Source organism: Calonectris borealis, chromosome 17 (genome assembly GCF_964195595.1).
Source record: "Calonectris borealis chromosome 17, bCalBor7.hap1.2, whole genome shotgun sequence".
In the NCBI taxonomy this organism is placed as follows: domain Eukaryota; kingdom Metazoa; phylum Chordata; class Aves; order Procellariiformes; family Procellariidae; genus Calonectris; species Calonectris borealis.
In genome coordinates, this window is record NC_134328.1 from 16,020,205 (window position 1) to 16,035,067 (window position 14,863).

General features: G+C 49.4%; 1 protein-coding gene across 1 annotated transcript; it reads left to right on the forward strand.

Annotated features, from left to right (window-relative positions):
• Positions 1–1,686: 1,686 nt before the first annotated feature.
• Positions 1,687–4,646, forward strand: NPBWR2 (neuropeptides B and W receptor 2). Its single transcript, XM_075166104.1, has 2 exons — positions 1,687–1,752; positions 2,268–4,646. The coding sequence occupies exon 2, from the start codon at positions 2,891–2,893 to the stop codon at positions 3,887–3,889; it is 999 nt and encodes a 332-aa protein (XP_075022205.1). The 5' UTR covers positions 1,687–1,752; positions 2,268–2,890; the 3' UTR covers positions 3,890–4,646.
• Positions 4,647–14,863: the final 10,217 nt, after the last annotated feature.

Sequence of the window (14,863 nt, forward strand, 5' to 3'; positions counted from 1 at the left end):
CTCGCTATGGATAATGAGAAGGCAGCTGGGGAGGGATGCGGCCCCGGTAGAGGGCACAGCCCACGCATGATCCGCAGGAGCACAGCCACCCCTGCAGCCCCCAAACCCCATCCCCTTAGGAGTAGGTCCCAAAACACACAGCACCTGGGCACACAGCCCCTGGCCGAGGCAGCACAACAGCCAATTCCAAGATATAGTTTGGGGAGTGAAAGCCCAGCTTTTAAGTTCTCCCAGAGACCTGAGAGATGTCCCTTGTGCTGAAAAACAGAAAGCCACAGCAGAAGCATTTTCATTGCAAAATCCTTTTACATCCTTTTGCCCTGGGGATAGTTTCCGATCAGCAAATTTAACATTGCATTCTCCTGAAATTCTCTATCTTCCAGTATTTTCTTCTCTTTGACAAAGAGAACAGCAATTCCTGGAAAACTGCCTTCGCCCTGCAGACCTACCAAACCGCGCTTTCCCTTACAACTGCTTACCAACTGTGCCAGCTTTCCCAAAAGAGGCAAGAGGAGGGCTCTGGGGGTCTTCCATCTGAAGAAATATCATCCATATCATTCCTATGGATCTTCTTGGGCAATCTTTAATTTCTGTTTAATTTTGCTTAGGCCTAATGGCTGGTCAGATTCTGGCTGAGACACAGAAAATATCTGTAAGAGTTGTACACTGAGCATAAAAAAATTACCATCTGCTGAAAAGTCAGTTATACCCATGGCCTCAAGGACTTACCTCCCCGAGCGCAACGAAGTGTTTTGTTCCCACCCAGTTACCGGTGCACAGTAATCTTGCCAGAAAAGGGTAAACACCCCCAGAAGAGGAGCAAAGTCAAACGCAGCTCTTAGCTACAGGGCTCATTTAAACCAGCTGACCCACTGGTTAAATGACACCACTCACTGCCGGGCAGAGCCCTAATGGATGCCTGCATTTTCTCTCGCCTGGTATTGAAACAAAGGTCAGGCAACCTGCAGCTGGGGGCTACATTTAAAAGACCAAAGGAGAATCAAAAGACCCTTGATTTCCTTTTTCCTCTTTTTAGAGGGACATGAAGGTAAAGTGATCTTACATTGTTGTTGGTTTTGCTATATAACCTGGGGTGCATTTCTGCCAAGCTTCACAGGACTCTTGCATCTTGTGATGCACATCTGAAGGGTTTGGCTGCATTTCCAGAGCTGGACCAGAGACCCAGCTGGGGAAAACCAGCTGAGCTCCCCCGGAGCAGCTGAAACCAGCACAGATCTGGCAAGGTACATCTGTTTATTTGTTCATTTTGAGCACTGTAATATTGTGTACCCTCCTCCCACTCCCTCCCCCACACACATTTGTGCATCTCCCTTTGTTAAAACCAGCCAGTGTTCCCTATCGAAGCAGTTTAACCCCCCCCTTCCCACTGTTTCACACATCCCTCATTCAGCCAGCCACAGCTTGCCAGCCCTGGATGCTGCCTGCCCCCCTCAACATCTCCCTCATTCCTGAAGAGAGGAGCCCTGGAGCATCACCTGCTCACCAGCACCTACCTTATTTACTATTTAAATAGCCCTGCAGAGAGAAAACTTTTTTTCCCCCCCCTTCCCTGTTGTGAACAAGTGCTAATTGCTCAGAGATGCAATGCACACACAGAGCCACCATGTTGATATGATTGCAAAGCTGGGTAACGTCAGCATCCCAGAGACCCTCCTCCAACTCGGAGGAGAGAAGAGGCTCAACAGTGCCGAGCAGCAGGTGCCGGAGGAGGCAGCCGGAGCCGCGCACCAGGTAAGGGGCACTTCAACCCTCGATTCCCGATGCCGCCTTTCCTGCTCACTTTATTGCTGTGTGACAACAAAACGCAGGTGAAGTGAGGCACTTCTCCCTGCAGAGCCTGGGGACCCGTTGCCAAATCTTTGATCTTTATGGGGGGTCGGTTGCTTGTTCGCTTCCCTGCAGAGGAATTCTTGAAGTATGGGTCAGGCGATAGCAATGGATGTGGCAATTACTAGAGATGTAAACAGTTGGGGTAATTCTTGCTTTGACTGTAAAGTGGATTTGCTTTCAGGGCACTTCTCTCCCCCCTTCCCTGAATAATCCTGAACTTTTGAGATTTACAGGTCTGTCTGTCCATCTGTGCCAAGTTTTGTGTGCTGCCACAGCAATGGGGATGGTCTTTGTATTGACTAAGATCATAACATACCCTTGGTTAAAGAGTTACTTTAATTGTGGGTTAAGCCCCTTTAACCCTCAGTTTTGCAAATACTAGAACTCTATTTTCCCCCCCCTCCTTCTTTTGCTAGGGAACCCTGGGAGTGGGGAGCAGCCAGAAACTTCTTCATTGTTTGTGAAATCTCAGTCAATGAAAAGAGTCTGAACTCCGACACAAAGAAAGGCATTAATTAAACACTGCAAGGCTTCTGTTCCGGCATGGAAAAGCAAGCGCTGTGCAAGTGAAACAGCAGCCATCCCCCAAGTCCTCCGAGGGCTGTGAATAGCCAACCAGGCACAAAGCGTCCTCTCTGCCCTCCCTGTTCCTGCCAGCCCCGAGAAGGTCTCTGGCTGCAGAGAGCTGAACCAGACTTCCCCAGCAGAGAAAAGCCGCAGCTCACCGGGATGCTCCCAGAGAGAAGAGTTTCTTGACTTACATAGGGAGTTATAATTCTTTTGTTTGTTTTGTTCATGGAGCCTTACGTGTCTTTCAATCTTTTTTTTTCTTCCCCCTGATCACTTCAAAATCTAACTTCCCCAATGGTGGGGGACAGGAGAGGTAAGTTAGATGGTCCATGCTGCCTCACAACCCACTCTTTGGAAATAACCCACTTCTAAATGAGATAGCAGCTGCTTCTCAAACAGAAAAAAGGCTTTCCCTCCTGGGCTAGCAAGGCTTTCAATGACATCTGAGGGCAGTCTGTGACCAGCAGGCATGGGAAACAGCTCACGTTGGGATGATCTGAACAGCACCTGCAGCAATGCAGGCAACAGCTGCTACCTGGACAATAGTATGAGGTTCAACTTAACCTTCCAAGAGCAGGCAGCTGATTTCTACATTGTCCTCCCTGTGATTTACTCTGTGATCTGTGCTGTTGGCCTCACAGGCAACACTGCTGTCATCTATGTGATCCTCAAGGCCCCCAAGATGAAGACCGTGACAAACATGTTCATCCTGAACCTTGCTATAGCCGATGACTTGTTCACACTTGTCTTGCCCATTAATATTGCTGAACACCTCCTCCACTACTGGCCCTTTGGAGAAGTCCTCTGCAAGGTTATCTTGTCCATAGACCACTACAATATCTTCTCCAGCATTTATTTCCTAACAGTGATGAGCATAGACAGGTATCTGGTAGTACTGGCTACAGTCAGGTCCAAGAGGATGCCACATCGTACGTACCGAGCAGCCAGGATTGTCAGTTTGTGCATCTGGATCCTAGTCACCATCATAGTTCTCCCGTTCATCATCTTTGCCAATGTCTACGTAGATGACCTGGAGATCAAGAGTTGTGGTCTCAATTTCCCCAAGCCTGAAAGGTTTTGGTTCAAAGCCAGCAGGATCTATACCCTCATTCTTGGCTTTGCCATTCCAGTATCCACCATCTGCATCCTCTACACCATGATGCTCTACAAGCTAAGGAACATGCACTTGAACTCCAATGCTAAAGCCTTGGACAAAGCCAAGAAGAAAGTCACTGTTATGGTCTTCATAGTCCTAGCTGTGTGTCTCTTCTGTTGGACCCCCTTCCACTTGGCCACCATTGTGGCTTTGACCACTGACTTGCCCCAGACCTCCATGGTCATCGGTATATCCTATTTCATCACCAGCCTGAGCTATGCCAATTCATGCTTAAATCCTTTCCTGTATGCTTTCCTGGATGACAGCTTTCAGAAGAGTTTCCGGAAGATGCTGGAATGCAGAACTTCTTGAACACTGGGTTGAGGCTCACAGATCCCTTCCCTCCCATGGCTTTGCAGGGGCACCTTTGCAGACTGAAGCAGTGGCTAACGAATGTTTTCTTTCATTTACATGTAACATGTGTCTGGTTGTCATTATCATTCACATGGTTTGTCCTGCTTACTTGTGAGTCTTGCATTTTCCCCTCTCTGCACCTCCCAATTTCTCAAAGTTGCATTTCTATATGCTTGGTTTTAATCACACACCCTAAAGCATTAAGGGCAGAAAACTTCTTTTTCAGAGGTGTATAGTGGTCCTTTATTGCCATCTGCTGTACAGCACAGACAAGCTGGAGCCCAGCTTCCAGCTTCACGTAATGCTCAGTTCTTAACAGCTATGTTATTCGGAGGACAGTTTCATGGAGCAGAGCTAACAAGCACGGTCAGTGACATGTCAGTAAAACGGACAGAGGATGCAAGCTGAGTATTCAGAAGAGAAAACTAACCATTTTCACGTCCATGTATGTGCATGTGTGTGTTATGGCTTTGGTTTTGATTTTGAGGGATGTCTATTTTCCACCCCAAATTCCCTCTTTCCTGAGCTGTTAACACAAGTTAAATTTAAACCAAAAGCAAGATTTGGGTCTCAAAAATAGTGTTAAACAACACACCATACAAATACTATGGCAACTGTGGGAATTTATGTTAAAAATTATTTTTAACTTATTGTTCCTGTTAAGTGTCAAATACATATTTATTTAAGAGCAATTAATGAAATAAACCTCATGGGGAAAAAAAGAGACTGGTCCTTCTTTCACCAGAGAAAACTTATGCTACTTGTCCCATGTCTTTACTACATATATTGCATTTTACCTACTGAAAAATAAAATATTGTAGATTTATAACAAAATTAAGGTGTTTTGTAAGCCACAAGAAAAACCCTAACAAGCACTGCAGATAAAATTCCTTCTTTAACAGGTAAACAGTAAAGCAAAGTACTTCAACCCCGAGAGGGAGAGTCTGGAAATCAGGAATGCAGTACTGAAAGCTTCAAGAACTACCACAACCACGTTGAACCCCCATCCTCCCGCTCCCAGCCAGGGAACCCCTCCCTCACTGATAGACAGTGGGACGAGCACACCACATCTTCCAGCTTTCGCAGTCATGGAGAAGTCTCACCCCCACCATCCACTTGTGGAGGTGAGCAGGGCTCCTCGCCACATTCAGTCCTTACTAGTGATCTGCCACAGCCAGGATCATGCACGTGCCACAGCTCCCTTACTTTGGCTCTGTATTAGCCACCAAAGCACCTCGTAAAACATGAGTGGACTTTTTTTGCCAAAGCAACGTCAGAGATTACCTCCCCTCAGCACCTCTGCAAAAAGCAACCTGCTCCCAGCCTTCTCCTAGAGGGTGATGCGCAGCTGGATACAGCGGTAAGCTGTCTTGTAGGGCTGTGGTAAGTAGGAGATCTGCAAAAAGCTTATTCTCACACCCTTTAATCCCTGCAGGGTATATATATATATATTCCTGGTTTAAGGGAGGCTGTCTCAGTTAATATTTTCCTCTCCAGCTTTCCCCGGATCCACAAGCACCAAGCTGGGCTCTTACCTCTCCAAGCTCCACCAGGAAAGTACAGAACAGGTAAAACAAAAGGAAAGGGGGCTAGAGACAGACTAGAGCCCAGCACATACCAGAGCCCAGGAGACAAGCTACTAACAGCAGCCATCCAAGGTCTATCCAGAAAACGGGGCTGGAGTCAAGGCTCAATACAAGTCCAAGGTCCATCCAGGAGGCAGGACTGGAAGCAGGTATCCCTCCAAAAAGCAAGGAGAGTGGCTTAGGGCTCAGCTTAAATGGGCTCCTGCAGCAGTGGGCGAGGGTGTGGGTGGAGGCCCCAGGTGAGGCCACTCAGGACAATTCAGTCCTGTCAGTGCTCTCAGGGCTCTGACACCAAAACTAACAACCTTCAATACATCACGATGGCAATTTCATTTTTCCCTTTTAGAAAACTGAAAGAGATTTGTGGATACAAATTTGTGTTGCCTTCTCCGTATTAAAGGTGTTAAATTTGGAAGAACAGTGAAGGAGAACACATTCTTCCAGGGGAAGTTTCTCTAGGAACTTTTTTATTATACCAATGGTAACATTAGCTTGCTGTAAAGACCAAGAGCTGAATCCCCTGTCTCAGGGGAGGAAGAGTTCACAGCGGTGGGTGCTTAATCCCACAATCTTAAACCCCCCAGACTTGGTGCCCACAAGGTTCCCAGAGCCAAGTTTCATGGCTCATCTCTATTTTGCATTAGCTGCACCTTGCAGCTGTCAGCAAACACAAGGATTTTTCAAAACCCAGTCCTGTGCGCGTGCGTTGGCACGTGCAGGTGTGTGGGATGATCACTGAGCAAGTCACAAGAGGAGGTACAGGGAGGCACCTGGAGAAGAGATCAGCTCCACTTAGAAGGTGCTGATGGCTCTCAAGAGGTATCAAATCACTCGAAGAATGTGGAGAAGGGGAAGACCTGGCAGATGGAGGACTGGGGACCATATGGGCGGCTGATTCTGGAAGGACAGCTGGGTGCTGTGGTCCTGACCGACCTTCTGGGGAAGGAGGCAGGTGCCATCAGCAGATGAGGGAGTGCAGAGGTGTTGCATGACCCCTTGGAGCAGCCCAGGCAAGGCCAGGGAGCAGAGCCAGCCTGCGCAGGCAGGCATCATGGGCACCCACTGCTTTAGCACGGTTGCCACCTGCTGGCAATGGGCTCCCCAGGTGGAAAAACCTCTCTGAGTGCAGAAAACTGACTCAAAAGATGCCACCTCACACACAAATTGTCCAGTTAGCTGCAACGCCACTGTTCATTGGCATTCGAGCTGTAGGAAAGGCAATATATTTCATCAGGTGGAAAACCCTAATATATCTCATTAGGTGGAAAGGACCTTTCAAGTGTACGTCACCCACTTTCAGACCTGATTGATAGTGTCATTGCTGGAGCTTTTCCCCCCTTTGTATCAAAAGTCATGATTGTCACAGGATCGCAGAGTGGCTGAGGTCGGAGGCACCTCTGGAGATCGCCCAGTCCAACCCCCCTGCTCAAGCAGGGTCACCCACAGCAGGTTGCCCAGGACCATGCCCACTTGGGTTTGAATGTCTCCAAGGATGGAGACACCAAAACATCTTTGGGCAACCTGTTCCAGTACTTCACCACTCTCACAGTAAAAGTTTTTTCCTATGTTTAAATGGAATTTTCCATATTTCAGTTTGTGCCTCCTGTCCTGCCACTGGACATCCCTGAGAAGATACTGGCTCCCTCTTTTCTACCCCTCCATCAGGCATTTACAGACATTGCTCAGATCCCCCCGAGCCCCCTCTCCCCGAGGACGAGCAGCCCCATCTCTCAGCATCTCCCCTTACGACAGCATCCTGCCTGCCTCTGTGCTTTTCTCTACATAAAATGCTGAAGACGGGAGTGTCGGCTCCTCTTTGCTCTCAGGGGCTGCAAGGGGAGAAGGGGCTTGCTCTGGCCAAGGTCTCCTCCCGTGCTTAGGGGGCTCCCATCGGTGCACCGAGCTGGCCGGTGTGCCGGCCGGCAGAGCGTCCGGCGGGGCTCTGTGTTTCAGCCCGGCGGCACTAAGCGGCACTCTCTGCTTTCAGCTCCGCATCGCTGCATCTCCCGCAGCGCTGCTCAGCCTCACACGCAGGCTGGTACCCGTGGGGAAGGCTGCAAACTTGGGCTGTCCATGCCCGGGCAGACCCTCTGAGCACGGCACCCGAGGCCAGGCTGCTACGGCTGTTTCTGGGAGAGCAGAAATCACCTTCGAGGAGACACTTGCCCACTCGTCGCACAAGTTCACCCCAGGGAAAACCTGCTCATTCGTTTGAATTTCATCAGGCTGCTTTGGCTGGCTTGCTGCGGATCACACCAGCCCACATTAGCCAGAAATTGAAGGCTGGAAGTGGGGAAATAAATCCCCTTACCAATTCACCAAATAAATCCCCTTCTAAACCAAGCATCCCTTCCAGGGCAGGGTCGCAGGAGGCTGAATCAGTGACCCGCACGGCTCCCGCCCGTCCTAACCCCCTTCCCAGCCAGCCGTGCATCGAGTGGGGAAGCCAGCTCAGCCCCGAAGCCGGGGAAATTTCTTTCCGGGACAGTCTGGTATGTCCTAATGAGTGCAAAGGTGCCAGGTAACCTGGCAGCTCCCTGGTTACAGCAGGAGCTGAAGGCTTTCCGCTTGCTCCTGCCCGCTGCAGCAGCTCGGAGGAAGGCAGCAGGCTCCTACCTGCCTCCTCTCCGGGAAGGACATCGCCTTCCCTGCTCCGGCTGCACCCACGAGGACAGACAGCCCTGGAGGACTCTGCTTCATCATCCCTGGGAGAGGGAGAAGAAGCAGTTTTCCACCCCAGAAACAGGAATTAGGGCTCCTACAGGGCTCATATTCCCATTGCAGGCTTTAAACACAGGCATCTGAGATAAGAGGCGGGGATCGGAAATTACTATTGCTTTTTAAGTCTTCATGCTGCAGCAAGTAATGATGGCTGTTCCAATCAATTGTCCTCATCCGAGCTGTGCTGCAGCTTGTTCCCCCGCGAAGCCGTAATCCCCTGGTACTTGCGCAGTCTCGCACTGTCTCCTACTGCTGGTCACGATTTCGGGTGAGAAAAGAAATAATACCCCACAGAGGGATGAAGGCCCGGCTCTCAGAAGCATCTTCAAATGGGAAAAAAAAAAGAGAGATTAAAAATGCAAAAACTTGGAATATAGAAGATATGAAGGAGAAGCATCTCTAGAGGATACTGTTAAAAGCAATCCAAGGGAGGGAATTTGTCCCTTTTCTGTACAGCCTGCCTTATCCGTAGCGCTCGCCTTGTCACCTAAGGGACGCTGGGAGCCCCTGGGTGTCATGTGCTAACGTGCCACTGACGGTCCCACTGCAAACCCAAGGAAACGGTGACCCTCCGGCTTTACTGCTAGTTCGGGGAGAAACAAGCCCGGTTTGGTGCCTTCAGAGGGTCTTGGCACCTCAAGGTTTGACATTCCCACGTGCTGCTGAAGAGAAGGGGGCTCCCCAGGCAGGGGTCCCTTTCACAGTGAGTCAGGAGGTCATCTGAGGACCCTCTGTGGGCCATGGGGACCCCGTGCTGGCAGGTCCCTGTCCCGTGCCTGGGGCAGACCGTGTTGGGTCTTACCCCATATTCACCACCACTGCAGCCGAGGCTGTGCCCGGAGCTGGTTTTGGGCTGATAAACCCTTGATCCAGGACAGCTCTGAGACCTCCAGAGGAGCTCCCCACTTGCTGTCATCATGGAGTGACAGGACACCCGGTACCCTCCAAAAACAATAAGCTTTCCAAAGAAACCCCTCTTGAAAAGCCACATGCCACATTGCCACATTTCTCCTCCCCCACCTCCCTTTTGCTGGAAGGGAGGAAGAGGAGTTAATTTAAAGGCAAACGCCAAGAACAGTGACAGTAAATATTGCCAAGAGTTTCTCGTTGGCATTTGTTTTTTGTAAGTGAAGATGCAGAGGGAAAGATCAAAGCTGTTTGAATAGCTTTTAATTACAAGCCTCAATTGCTCTATTTTCTCTCAGAAAAGTATTACAATTATCTAACAAAGCTGTTTGAGTGGAATTAGACACTAGCCCGAAGCTTCAAGGGCTGTTTAGTGGCTATTTTCCCTTTTAAAAAAAATCATATTTGATGTCTAGATAAAAAAAACAGGCACTCCCCTAAGTGCTTACAGCCAAGTCCAGTGCTCACTGGATAAACAGAGGGAGGCTGGAAAGCTTTTCCCGGGAGGAGGTGAGCAGCCCGGGCCGCACCAAAGGCTGGTGGTGGCTCTGCTAAAGCACCCCACCACAGCGTCCCCTCGCTGGGCAGGGGGGGGCTCTGGGTGCTGCCACCAGCATCCCACGTGGGAAGGGGGAATTCCCAGAGAGGGCAAAATAAGCTATATTTTGGGAGTAAGACCTTTGACAGCAGGCAATCATCCCCATTTTCTGTTTTCCTGAGAAGTAACCTCTTTCTCTGTCTTTCACCAGGACTTCTGTACGTCTCCATCACCTCTGCTTGCTCCGCCGCTTCCCGTGCACAGCTCCTGCCCGAAGAACAAGACATTTTAGGAGTTTCTAAGGTCCAACCATCCACTGCACAAAACTCAACAAAGCAGCTGAATAAAGCAAGCAGAGAAATAAGGATTCCGTTTCATAAACTTAACCCTCAAATGAGATCAGAGGCTGGTAATTAATAAAGTCAGATTTCAAGGCAATGAAAAACCTCCCCAGAGACTCAGCCTGCTGCTGCTTGGTATTAATGGAAACACTACGGGTGTAATTACATTTCTCTTAGCCATCCGATGGAGACAGCGGGCTCCTCTGTGCCACGGGCTGCTCTCAGCCCAGCTTCTTCCTTCCAAGCTGATCATAAGCCGGGGAGATGAGGCTGATCGCCACCGTTTCACTCTGGACGGGACAGGTCAGAGCCGGGCAGCCCCAAGGCAGAAGGGCTCCGTGGCATCGCTAACACACACTCATCAAAAGACAAGAGGCAGTTTTCCAGCCGAGCACATTCAAACTAAACCCCAGTGCAGATGCCAAAGCAAACTGTGGGGAGAGCAGCCCTGGTGGGCTTTCCACACCCGCCTCGGAGCTGCCGCAGGAATGCAGGGAGCAAGGATAAACACCAGCACCAGAGGTTGGGCTCATTTTCTGCTCTTTTATGCTTAATCCCTGGAGGCAAGTGATTATCTCCAGGAATTTTCTTTGTGGTTAAGCAAAGCAAGAGCAGTGCAAGGCTGCGATGAGGGAAAGTCCAAAATATGTGAACAAATGACCTGTGCACACGGAGAAGTTGCTATTAATGCCTAACGTTGAACAAACATTAAATAGCCAAATCACAACACGGGATTCGTTTCACACAGAGGAAATCAAGCCAAAATGCCATTAATCTTGATTTCCTATTGACTACTTAGCTTGTGTTTTTATTCCCCGTCACTGAATGAATCAGCATGGCACAAGCTTGTCGGAGCACTCACTGTACACGGCAGGCTGAAAACACACGGAGGAATCATGGTTACAGAATGGACAGAGCCAGTTCAAACTTTGTCTGGCCTCCTCTCTATGGCCAGGAGAAAGGTGATCTGATGCAACCAAAAACCCGACTGTGGGAAGACGTTAATTCTGTCAGTGGTTTCCTTGGAAAAAATCAAGTTTCCTGCTTGGTTTCTTGCAGATTCATCCTTCGCTTCACTATGCTGAAAATCTGCTATTTGGCAGGGCTGGTGCTGCTCGGCTCTTGGCTCCAGCCCATCCTGCCTGGCTGCCGGCCTGGAGGGGAGGGAAGCGGCGGATGCTCTCCCTGACCACTCCATCCGCACAGGAGCTACATCCCCTTGCAGCAATAACATATACAGGAGGAAAAATACCTTTTGCTGCAAGAATGGGCTGATTGCATAGGTTACGAGACCTCCCAGTGATAGCTGCCTGCGTGGGCTCTGCAGTAGGATTTCCCACCCAGCACCTGTATACTGCAAAAGGCACAAGGATTTGAGAGCAAAGCAGGAGCAAGAAGCAAGGACATGGATAACGCCACACTATACGGACCCACAAATGATCCAACCTGCTCATTACTCAGGAAGATCCCAAGTGATGCCACATGCCAGGGCAGAGCGATGGGGTTTGCTCCCGGAGGCCCTTCCAGCAGCTTAACCATGGAAGGACCAAATTCCCAAGAATCTGAACATGAGAGATGTTCTCCAATTGGGGTGAAGGTGATGCCAGCTGGTGTTGGATATTATTGTGCACTTTCTACCCCAGGGAGCGTTTAGCGAGTTTTTGGGTTGCTGAAGCAGAAACCTTGTGTGTAGTAGGAGGGGCAGCAGGTGGGGGAAAGGGCTGTCTGTGTCCCCCAGCACTGCAGAGAGCCAGCATCACTCCGTTACTGCAGACAGCTGGGATTTCACTGCATTAAGGGAGAGAGAGAGAGCAAAGTCGGTTTACATGGTTGATTAGCATCATCGTTGCCAAGATACATAACCATGTTGCTCTATTGATTGATTATTTCATTCTGTCATGCAATTTATCCAGGCTTCAGGGTACTGGAAAAAGGAACAAAGGGAGTTCGTGAGCAGTGGGGCTCTTTGCCCTAAAGTGCAGCCACCCCAATAGCAGTCCCTTTGCTTGAAAAAATCCTAAAATTCCCTCTTTCAAAATGAGTTATGGCCTTAACACATCTGTTATCATGTGTTTTGAGCAAAGGTGGCATGTAACCCCAATCTAAATGGGCAAGAGGGCGGTGCATGCCCCCGTAGGCCACTGTAGGCCACTCAAATTAGACGTGCATCAGCTCAGTCATGGCAAGGAAGGGCTACAGATCCTGTCACATCACATCCCCATCCCCAAAAAAACCCTATGACAAACACGCATTGGCATCACACAGCATATGCTCTACTTTCTTATAGTCCATCTCTGTTCCTCATGCAGCACCACGACTCTTGGGTTCCGGGCTGATGCTGAAGACTCAGGTCCACCTTCCATTTTCTCTCCTTTCTTCCAGCCTCACCACCTCACAAGCCTTTTTCACCACGAAGCTGAAACCCTTTTCCCTCCCGCAACTCTCCATCCCCCCCATCTCAGCTGCGTGGTTCTCCTCAACACAGGAGAAGGCCGGGGAGTAAGAACTGGTCCTTCAGACAGCCCTGGGCAGAGCTTGCGAGGTGAAGATCAGGGATGTGAATTACCAGATGATTCTGCAAAGTTACAGCGATGAAGCTCTGCCGCCACAGAGATTCACATGGAAACACGGCGTGAAGCCATGAATGCACAATCAGGGCTCCAGCTCAGGATCTGTCTGAAGGAGGTTCTCCTTGTTGAAGGAAGGAGAAATTTGTTTATGCATAAATATCCACAAAAATAGCTGAAGGAAAGCACAGGGAAATGAGTGGGAGAGCAAACTGGAGTTTTTCTGGCAGAGCCCGCTTTGCTGCAGGTCTGAGAGTGCCTCTTCTCAGCAGGTAGCAAAGGCTGCACCAGCACCAGCTGCTTCTGGAGATGCTTTTCATTTGAACAAAGAGGCTGTAACTATGGAGAGCACCCACTTTCCTTATAAAACATTGCAGGGTGAGAGGCATCCCTCTCCAGGCACACATTGTCCTACCCAGCAATGATATTCCAAAGTATCCAGGGAGAGATCAGAGCCCAGTTACAGCTCTTTAAGGAGTAAATCTTCCTCTGGGGGGAAAAAAAAAAAAAGAAAAGGAAAAAAAAAAGACATATTTACAGTCTAGCTCCTCACAAAACCACCTTGGAATAATAGACATGGCAAGTGCTCAGCATCAGACAGTGTCTTCATCAGGGCTAGTCCCGAGTCGCAGAGCAATGGGCACCACGTGGGGCAAATGCTTTTGTCCTTCTGCAGTCAGGGTTTCTTCCACCTGCTAAAATTGTGTTCAGCACTGGGGCCAGGCTCAGTGGGGGACAGAGGAATTGAAAGGCTTTGTGGCTCCCACGGGCAGTGGGCACGAGGAGGGTGATTTCGCCTGAATACTCACCCAAACCAACTAACCTCAGTCTGACCAGTAGCTCGGTAAAGGATAACTCAGCACCTCCCTGGGTAAGTTCTTCCCATGGCATAAAACCATCCAAACTTCACTGAGGGCCCAAATTCTGCACCTTATTTCTGCTTTCAGAAATTGTGATTCGTGTTGGGGGAGAGTTGTTGGCTGAACAGCCTGGGCTGGGGGAGAGGAAGGGAGATGCGGCACCAGCAGAGCAAAGCACCCTTCAAAAGCCAGAGCTTTGCCCAGATGTGCCAGTGCCCTGAGCCAAGGAGGTCCCCGGGGGAGAGCTCGGCCCCCGGCTCATCCGTTCCTCGGCCTTTCCAGCAGTTGACTCAGCCAGCAGCAGCAGGGAGAAGCCTTAGTACATTAATAAATCCCATAATACTGAATAAAGCACTTTGGTTTATGGTTTTGCTATATAGAACTCACCCCTGGGTACTTATAATTAACTGAACTAGAAAAGAAATAAAGATTCCAATTTTTCCCACCAATTTTCTTTCTCTTTATTTTCGAAAAAGAAGCAAATCACCACTGCTAATAAAAAACCCTCTCCTTATATTTACCTGCCTGGGTAGGAATATTGATCTCTGTGCAGAGAGAAGGCACCTTCCCTATTGCACATCTCACTGGCTAATCCATCTTTCCTGGCCACAGAACATGGCTTTGGCTTTATTTTCAGAGCAGTTCTGTAATTCATTGTTCTCCATGATCATGCCTAACCCCGTAACTCCTGGGAAGTGTGTGGGGAGTAAGTGGGAAGAGCTCGTTTTAGTCCGACATCAGACTTCACCTCTAGCAGCCGGCATCGCTGCCCTGCCCGCACGGGAGAGCTGCCTGTTGCGAGACCCAGAGCAGCTGCGGAGGCTGCAGGGCACAGGCAGCTCGCGCTCATCTCCAACCGCCGATTTTCCAGCATTTTCACATCTTCTCTTTCCAGGTTGCCTGCAGACAAAGTTGCCTGCATAAAGTTCCCACTGACCTCAGTAAAAGGAGATCGGATGCTTCGGTGTTACTGCAAGTGCTCAGCAGTGGCTTTGGCTGGAAAAATAAGCCCACGTGCAAAGATCCCGGCAGCGCTGGGGTTGAAACAACCTCCTGATCCGCGCAGCTAAGTGTCTCAGACTCCACATCATTCAAAGTACAGGGGGGTTTATTTTCCTTTATTAAAGCACACAAGTAGCCACCTAGGAAAGTGTCATTTACACTGCGGTAATTGTAAAATCATACCAACACAACCATTTCAGAAGAGAATTAAAGAGCCTGCGCTTCAGCCGGCCAGCCGATCGCAAGCCTTTAACTCCATAGGCACAGTACAATAAAGCTTTTACTTTCAGGTTTTTGTTGCTCTTCTTATAACAAACTCCACTGAGCATTGAACAGAATGCCTAAACACATTCACTGCAAGGGCCACAGAATTACCCAAAGCTTAGTAAACACACATTTATTGAGTACTTG

What these genes read in the sequence shown, in the direction of transcription:
- NPBWR2 (XM_075166104.1), top strand. Translation starts at nt 2,891, where the DNA reads ATGGGAAACAGCTCACGTTGGGATGATCTGAACAGCACCTGCAGCAAT.